The 9,888-nt window shown below is 44.6% G+C and overlaps 1 protein-coding gene across 1 annotated transcript in view; it reads left to right on the forward strand.

Annotated features, from left to right (window-relative positions):
• The window catches only part of LOC124124559 (perlucin-like), a 5,959-nt gene extending 5,038 nt beyond the window's left edge, over window positions 1-921 (forward strand). Inside the window, exon 3 of the mRNA XM_048380996.1 lies at window positions 655-921. Within this exon, the coding sequence (XP_048236953.1) occupies window positions 655-846 (192 nt within the window). The 3' untranslated portion in view covers window positions 847-921. The remainder of the gene's footprint in view (window positions 1-654) is intronic.
• The last annotated feature ends 8,967 nt before the right edge of the window (window positions 922-9,888 follow it).

Genomic DNA, 9,888 nt, shown 5'->3' on the forward strand with positions numbered 1-9,888 from the left:
CACACACACACACACACACACACACACACACACACACACACACACACACATACACACACACACACACACACATACATATATACACATACACATACACATACACATACACATGCACACATGCACATGCAGAAAAAACATATACACACATACACACATACACACATACACATACAGATACACACATACACATACACACATACACATGCACATACACACATACAACTTGCACAAACAGACACATTAACGCGGCCCAGTTACAGCATTGTTTCGTATAGGGAAAATATTCGGTGATTTAATTTCAGTCGATCTGCCGGTTCTTGGGCAGCCACCTGGTCGTCATCACAGGTCATGCACATACATAAAAAAAAATACATACAAAAACAATACAATACACACATTCACACATACACATGCACATACACATACACATACACACATACACATACACATATACACATACACATGCAGATACACATACACACATACACACATACACATACACATACACACATACACACATACACACATACACACATACACATACACACATACACATGCACATACACACATACAACTTGCACAAACAGACACATTAACGCGGCCCAGTTACAGCATTGTTTCGTATTGGGAAAATATTCGGTGATTTAATTTCAGTCGATCTGCCGGTTCTTGGGCAGCCACCTGGTCGTCATCACAGGTGCTAGCGAGGATGCCTTTATCAGAGGTTATGCAATACGAACAGGCAAGGGTAAGTTTACCATACCAGACGCAGATCAACGATTTATCATCTTTAATATGCAGCTATACTTCCATATGGATTGGGGTTTTGTGAGAGACTTCTCTTAACCGGGATGTACACTTACATGACAGAGACAGGAATTCATTTTGAGGGTTTCCATTGGCGTTGGGATCCATTTCGTTGATATTTTCCCTTCCTTTAAGTATTTGTGTAGGGGTTTGGGTTGGTGTGTGGGGTTAGGATAAGCTGCGTCTCTGCAAACTTGTGAAACATGCACACTTCACTAAAGATTTCGGGAAGATTGCTGATGCGATGCCTCCAATGAACGAAGTCTTTTCCCTTGGACCCGTGAAGATCCGGGTTGGAATAGGTGCCTACCTGTGTTTTAAGAGGCGACAAACGGGATGTGGTTGTCAGTCCCGCTGACTTGCTTGATGCATGTCATTGTATCCCATTTGCGTGGATCTATGCTCATGATGTCAATCACTGGATTGTCTGGTCGAGACTCGACTATTTACAAACCGCCGTCTCATAGTTTGACTATTGCTTAGTTCGACGTCAAACAACAAAGAAACAGACAAACAAACAAACAAACACTCACCCTTGTTACACAGTACATTCTCTGCTGACAACTGTGTGTTCTATGTTTTGTTCACCATTCCAAAACTGTATCTTATCTTCTATCAGGTTGAATAAGATTCTCTCACTCTTTTTAGCTGACAACTATTACATCGGCGGGAGTGACCTTGGGCTGGAGGGGCGATACGTGTGGGTCGGGGATCGACTCCTTACCTACACCAACTGGTCACCAGGAAACCCCAGCAATTATCTTAATGCGGAACACTGTCTTGAAATAAGGAAGGACAATGGATATCAATGGAATGATGTTGACTGCAAAGGTGTCAACAATTTCATTTGTGAAAGGCCATATTAACATGTCAAATAAAGGCCACTGATTGAACACGCGTTTAGTCGTCTGATTTCTGTAAATCCTATTCATCCGTTAAAGTGAGGATGCAGATGCAATTGGGATCGATGACATGCATCAACCAAGTCAGCGAGCCTGACCACCCGATCCCGTTAGTCGCCTTTTACGACAAGCATGGGTTGCTGAAGACCTATCCTATCCCGGAATCTTCACGGGTCGCGATCTCGTGGGGATTCTGGGATATATTTAGCCGGATGTAACCTCAAACATTCGGATCGTCGAGGTAGGTGACTTGTTTGCCTGTCAATGTACCACGTCAGGGTGGGTCTTTGCTCACAATGTCAACCACTGGTTTGGAGGATTATTTATTGAGTTGGACTATTGTTGACATCGGCGTAAAACACCAACACACAAAGCCTACGTGTCGACACGTGAGGATCGGGTGGCCACAATGTGTGACTAAAACAAGCCTGCCACTGTACCACGACAGCACTTTGCTCATAATGTCAACCACTGGTTTGTGTGGCCCAGAACCGGCTATGTTTGTTTGTTTGTTTGTTTGTTGTTTAACGCCGCACCCAGCAATATTCCAGCTATATGACGGCGGTCTGTAATCAATCGAGTCTGGACCAGACAATCCAGTGATTGACATCATGAGCATCGATCCACGCAGTTGGGATAGCGTCGACTATGTGTGGATCGGCTGGTCACAATGTGTGATTTAAACGAGCAAACCAACAAAGTGCAACATGAAATAAATATTTTAGCATTGTTGGTAAAAAGTCAAAATATTTAATTTTTGATGCACTCGGAAGACACCAGGGCACTGGAAAAGTAATCTCGGATCTTCATATATTAATTTTTCAAGCTAGGCGCAAAATCGACTTTTAAATATAGGTATTCAGGATCAGTGATTTGGCTGACTGCTTTGTCCAGATTAGATTAATTATGACCGCCGATATGTAGCTGGAACATCGCTGATTGTGGCTTTGAAGAACACTCACTCACTCCGAGGTGTGAGCACGGTCAGCCAATACTCAAAGGCGGTTTGACAGGATCCGCTGACCAGGGGTTCGAATTCTAGATTCGCCCTGTGTTCTTTGGTTTATCAGCACCATACCTGTGTGTTTCGCTAAAGTGGTAAACATCTAAGGCCTGCTTCACTTTGTGCGTTCCTTCTACGCCATGCTATTGCTAAATTACTTTTCAAAGCGACATATAACCCCGTTCACTCACTCACACACAGAACAATTTTAGCAACGCGAGAAGATCCGTCTTGTCGTAAAAGGCGACTATGCTTGTCGTAAGAGGCGACTAAAGGGGCGACAGACAGACGGAAAAACAAACAAACAAACAAACAAACACACAAACAAACAAACAAACAAACAAACAAACGCCATTTTAGTCCCCTTATGATTTGATATTGACTTTTACTGAAGACGGTTTCAATCATAAGTGATCGCTATTCTCATCTGCGAAGGAAGATCCGGGGTAGAATAGGTCTTCAGCAACCCATGCTTGCCACAAAAGGCGACTATGCTTGTATGAGGCGACTAACGGGATCGGGTGGTCAGGTTCGCTGACTTGGATGATGCACGTCATCGATCCCAATTGCGTGGATCGATGCTCATGATGTCAATCACTGGATTGTCTTGTCCAGACTCTATTATTTACAGATCGCCGTCATGTAGCTGGAATATTGCTGAGTGCGGCGTTAAACGACAAACAAAACAAACGCAATTGTAGTCCACCTATGATCTGATGTTGACTTTCACTGACGACGGTTTCAATCATAAGTGATCACTATTCTCATTTCCTCACAACGTTAGATGTATTGAATAGTGAAGCGTGATCTGTGACCGAATAATGCTCACTTCAAATATATTTACACTATTACAAATAACACTGTAGTAGTGTAAAAGACCTGTACTATTTAACGTCAAAGCACTGGAGGGCAGTAGGGAAGCCTAGTGGTTAAAGCGTTGGCTCGTCACGCTGAAGACCCGGGTTCGATTCCCGACATGGGTACTATGTGTGAAGCCAATCTTCTGATGTCCTCCGCCGTGATATTACCGAAATATTACTAGAAGCGGCGTAAATCCATACTCACTCACTCACTCAAAGCACTGAAGGCATTCTCAACGTTAGGCGTTTATATTTTCACAAACATTAATTAATAGTGTTTGATGAAAGGTCTGTAAGGAATATTATTTTCCTTTTCGTGTGTAAAAATCTCAGTAAGATAGGTTAATATTTTTGATACATAAATGGTTCATTTATGTCTTCAGTCATGCGTGGTTATATCTTGAGAACCAGGCCGTAAATTATGCGACCTACTCACTAATCAATACTCTGAAATTTGTCGAACTGAACGTTTAGGCCGGTTTAGACAGATTCCAATGTAAACAGTGGCTCCACATCTCCCAGTCTTGATGGATGGGGTGAGAGACATGTGACCACGCGTACTTGGAAACTATACAAGCATTGGAGTGAGAAACATGTGACTGTGTGTAGGATGGGGTGAGAGACATGTGACTGTGTGTAGGATGGGGTGAGAGACATGTGACTATGTGTAGGATGGGGTGAGAAACATGTGACTATGTGTAGGATGGGGTGAGAGACATATGACTATGTGTTGGATGGGGTGAGAGACATATGACCATGTGTAGGATGGGGTGAGAGACATGTGACCATGTGTAGGATGGGGTGAGAGACATGTGACTATGTGTAGGATGGGGTGAGAGACATGTGACCACGCCTACTTGGAAACTATACAAGCATTTTACGAATGTTTCCTTACCCACACAATAAAATGACATCGATATCGTTCCCGAACGTTGTGTTTTGTTCGTGGAATGGGGACATGGGGGAACTTGTCATGCGAACCAGACAAGCTTGATATTGTTTAAAGTTAGTGGGTTTTAAACAGGTTTGCTCGAACCCAGTGTGCAGAGTCATAATGTATAATCTTACCTTGAACTATGAAAGTTTTAAAGAACGAGGACGCTTGAAAACTTGATAACTTAAGATGCTCGAATTTAGGACGAACGTTATGTTTCGATAGAGAATGTAGGATAATCACGATTATGCACGCTGGGTTCGTCCGAGGCCGTTAGGAGATGAGGGTAAAAAACCTGTGACCATGTAAAGGATGGGGTGAGGGACATGTGACTATGTGTAGGATGGTGTGAGTGACATGTGACTCTGTGTAGGATGGGATGAGAAAGATGTGACCATATTTAGGACGGAGTGAGAGAGATGTGACCACATGTAGGATGGGGTGAGGGACATGTGACCATGTGTAGGATGGAGTGAGAGACATGTGACTATGTGTAGGATGGAGTGAGAGACATGTGACTATGTGTAGGATGGAGTGAGAGACATATCACTATGTGTAGGATGGAGTGAGAGACATGTGACCATGTGTAGGATTGAGTGAGAGACATGTGACCATGTGTATGATGGAGTGAGAGACATGTGACCATGTGTAGGATGGAGTGAGAGACATGTGACCATGTGTAGGATGGAGTGAGAGACATGTGACTACGTGTAGGATGGAGTGAGAGACATGTGACCATGTGTAGGATTGAGTGAGGGACATGTTACCATGTGTAGGATGGGGTGAGAGACATGTGACCATGTGTAGGATGGAGTGAGTGGCATGTGACCAGGCGTAGAAGGGGTGAGAGACGTATGACTATGTGTAGGATGGAGTGAGAGACGTATGACTCTGTGTAGGATGGGATGAGAAAGATGTGACCATATTTAGGACGGAGTGAGAGAGATGTGACCACATGTAGGATGGGGTGAGGGACATGTGACCATGTGTAGGATGGAGTGAGAGACATGTGACTATGTGTAGGATGGAGTGAGAGACATGTGACTATGTGTAGGATGGAGTGAGAGACATATGACTATGTGTAGGATGGAGTGAGAGACATGTGACCATGTGTAGGATTGAGTGAGAGACATGTGACTATGTGTAGGATTGAGTGAGAGACATGTGACCATGTGTAGGATTGAGTGAGGGACATGTTACCATGTGTAGGATGGGGTGAGAGACATGTGACCATGTGTAGGATGGAGTGAGTGGCATGTGACCAGGCGTAGAAGGGGTGAGAGACGTATGACTATGTGTAGGATGGAGTGAGAGACGTATGACTATGTGTAGGATTGAGTGAGAGACATGTTACTATGTGTGGGATGGAGTGAGAGACGTGTGACTATGTTTAAGATGGGGTGAGAGATATGTGACTCTGTGTAGGATGGGGTGAGAGACATGTGACCATGTGTAGGATGGAGTGAGAGATATTTGACTATGTGTAGGATGGAGTGAGAGATATGTGACCAGGTGTAGAAGGGGTGAGAGGAATGTGACTATGTGTAGGATGGTGTGAAAGACATGTGACCATGTGTAGGATGGAATGAGAGACGTATCACTATGTGTAGGATGGAGTGAGAGACATGTGACCATGTGTAGGATGGGGTGAGAGACATGTGACCATGTGTAGGATGGAGTGAGAGACATGTGACCATGTGTAGGATGGAGTGAGAGATATGTGACTATGTGAAGGATAAGGTGAGAGACATGTGACAATGTGTAGGATGGGGTGAGAGACATGTGACCATGTGTAGGATGGAGTGAGAGATATGTGACTATGTGAAGGATAAGGTGAGAGGCATGTGACAATGTGTAGGATGGGGTGAGAGACATGTGACCATGTGTAGGATGGAGTGAGAGATATGTGACTATGTGAAGGATAAGGTGAGAGACATGTGACCATGTGTAGGAGGGGTGAAAGACATGTGACTATGTGTAGGATGGGGTGAGAGACATATGACTATGTGTAGGAAGGGGTGAGAGACATGTGACTATGTGTAGGATCGGGTGAGAAACATGTGACTGTGTGTAGGATGGAGTTAGAGACATGTGACTATGTGTAGGATGGAGTGAGTGGCATGTGACCAGGCGTAGAAGGGGTGAGAGACGTATGACTATGTGCAGGGTGGAGTGAGAGACATATGACTATGTGTAGGATTGAGTGAGAGACATGTTACTATGTGTAGGATGGAGTGAGAGACGTGTGACTATGTGGAGGATGGGGTGAGAGATATGTGACTATGTGTAGGATGGAGTGAGAGACGTGTGACCATGTGAAAGATGGGGTAAAAACCATGTGACCATGTAAAGGATGGGGTGAGGGACATGTTACCATATGTAGGATGGGGTGAGAGACATGTGACCATGTGTAGGATGGAGTGAGAGACATGTGACCATTTGTAGGATGGAGTGAGAGACATGTGACCATCTGTAGGATGGAGTGAGAGACATGTGACCATGTGAAGGATGGGGTAAAAACCATGTGACCATGTAAAGGATGGGGTGAGGGACATGTGACTTTGTGTAGGATGGGATGAGAGACATGTGACCATGTGTAGGATGGAGTGAGAGACATGTGACCATGTGTAGGGTGGAGTGAGAGACATGTGACAATGTGTAGGATGGGGTGAGAGACATGTGACCATGTGTAGGATGGAGTGAGAGACATGTGACTATGTGAAGGATAAGGTGAGAGACATGTGACCATGTGTAGGAGGGGTTAGAGACATGTGACTATGTGTAGGATGGGGTGAGAGACATATGACTATGTGTAGGAAGGGGTGAGAGACATGTGACTATGTGTAGGATCGGGTGAGAAACATGTGACTGTGTGTAGGATGGAGTTAGAGACATGTGACTATGTGTAGGATGGAGTGAGTGGCATGTGACCAGGCGTAGAAGGGGTGAGAGACGTATGACTATGTGTAGGATGGAGTGAGAGACATATGACTATGTGTAGGATTGAGTGAGAGACATGTTACTATGTGTAGGATGGAGTGAGAGACATGTGACTATGTGTAGGATGGAGTGAGAGACATGTGACTATGTGTAGGATGGAGTGAGAGACATGTGACTATGTGTAGGATGGAGTGAGAGACATGTGACTATGTGTAGCATGGAGTGAGTGACATTTGACCAGGCGTACAAGGGGTGAGAGGCATGTGACTATGTGTAGGATGGTGTGAAAGACGTATGACTATGTGTAGGATGGAGTGAGAGACGTATGACTATGTGTAGGATGGAGTGAGAGACATGTGACTGTGTGTAGGATTGAGTGAGAGACATTTGACTATGTGTAGGATGGGGTGAGAGACATGTGACTATGTGTAGGATGGGGTGAGAGACATGTGACTATGTGTAGGATGGGATGAGAGACATGTGACAATGTGTAGGATGGAGTGAGGGATATGTGACTGTGTGTAGGATGGGGTGAGAGACATGTGACCATGTGTAGGATGGGGTGAGAGACATGTGACTGTGTGTAGGATGGAGTGAGAGACATGTGACTATGTGTAGGATGGGGTGACAGACATGTGACCACGCGTACTTGGAAACCATACAAGCATTTTACGAATGTTTCCTTACCCACACAATAAAATGACATCGTTCCCGAACGTTGTGTTTTGTTCGTGGAACGGGGACATGGAGGAACTTGTCATGCGAACCAGACAAGCTTGATATTGTTTAAAGTTAATGGGTTTTAAGAACGTCTGCTCGAACCCAGTGTGCAGAGTCATAATGTAAAATCTTACCTTGAACTATGAACGTTTTAAAGAACGAGGACGCTTGAAAACTTGATAACTTAAGATGCTCGAATTTAGGATGAACGTTATGTTTTGATAGAGAATGTAGGATAATCACGATTATGCATGCTGGGTTCGTCCGAGGCCGTTAGGAGATGAGGGTAAAAAAAATGTGACCATGTGCAGGATGGAGTGAGATACATTTGACCATGTGCAAGAATGGGGTGAGAGACATGCGTCCAGGCGTAGAAGGGGGTAAAAAACATTTGACCATGTAAAGGATGGGGTGAGGGACATGTGACCATATGTAGGATGGAGTGAGAGAGATGTGACCATGAAAAAGATGGGTGAGGGACATGTGACCATATGTAGGACGGAGTGAGAGACATGTGACCATGTGTAGGGTGGAGTGAGAGACATGTGACAATGTGTAGGATGGGGTGAGAGACATGTGACCATGTGTAGGATGGAGTGAGAGACATGTGACTATGTGAAGGATAAGGTGAGAGACATGTGACCATGTGTAGGAGGGGTGAGAGACATGTGACTATGTGTAGGATGGGGTGAGAGACATATGACTATGTGTAGGAAGGGGTGAGAGACATGTGACTATGTGTAGGATCGGGTGAGAAACATGTGACTGTGTGTAGGATGGAGTTAGAGACATGTGACTATGTGTAGGATGGAGTGAGTGGCATGTGACCAGGCGTAGAAGGGGTGAGAGACGTATGACTATGTGTAGGATGGAGTGAGAGACATATGACTATGTGTAGGATTGAGTGAGAGACATGTTACTATGTGTAGGATGGAGTGAGAGACATGTGACTATGTGTAGGATGGAGTGAGAGACATGTGACTATGTGTAGGATGGAGTGAGAGACATATGACTATGTGTAGGATGGAGTGAGAGACATGTGACTATGTGTAGCATGGAGTGAGTGACATTTGACCAGGCGTACAAGGGGTGAGAGGCATGTGACTATGTGTAGGATGGTGTGAAAGACGTATGACTATGTGTAGGATGGAGTGAGAGACGTATGACTATGTGTAGGATGGAGTGAGAGACATGTGACTGTGTGTAGGATTGAGTGAGAGACATTTGACTATGTGTAGGATGGGGTGAGAGACATGTGACTATGTGTAGGATGGGGTGAGAGACATGTGACTATGTGTAGGATGGGATGAGAGACATGTGACAATGTGTAGGATGGAGTGAGGGATATGTGACTGTGTGTAGGATGGGGTGAGAGACATGTGACCATGTGTAGGATGGGGTGAGAGACATGTGACTGTGTGTAGGATGGAGTGAGAGACATGTGACTATGTGTAGGATGGGGTGAGAGACATGTGACCACGCGTACTTGGAAACTATACAAGCATTTTACGAATGTTTCCTTACCCACACAATAAAATGACATCGTTCCCGAACGTTGTGTTTTGTTCGTGGAACGGGGACATGGAGGAACTTGTCATGCGAACCAGACAAGCTTGATATTGTTTAAAGTTAATGGGTTTTAAGAACGTCTGCTCGAACCCAGTGTGCAGAGTCATAATGTAAAATCTTACCTTGAACTATGAACGTTTTAAAGAACGAGGA

Source organism: Haliotis rufescens, unplaced genomic scaffold (genome assembly GCF_023055435.1).
Source record: "Haliotis rufescens isolate VD_foot unplaced genomic scaffold, xgHalRufe1.0.p SCAF_34, whole genome shotgun sequence".
Taxonomy (NCBI): Eukaryota; Metazoa; Mollusca; class Gastropoda; order Lepetellida; family Haliotidae; genus Haliotis; species Haliotis rufescens.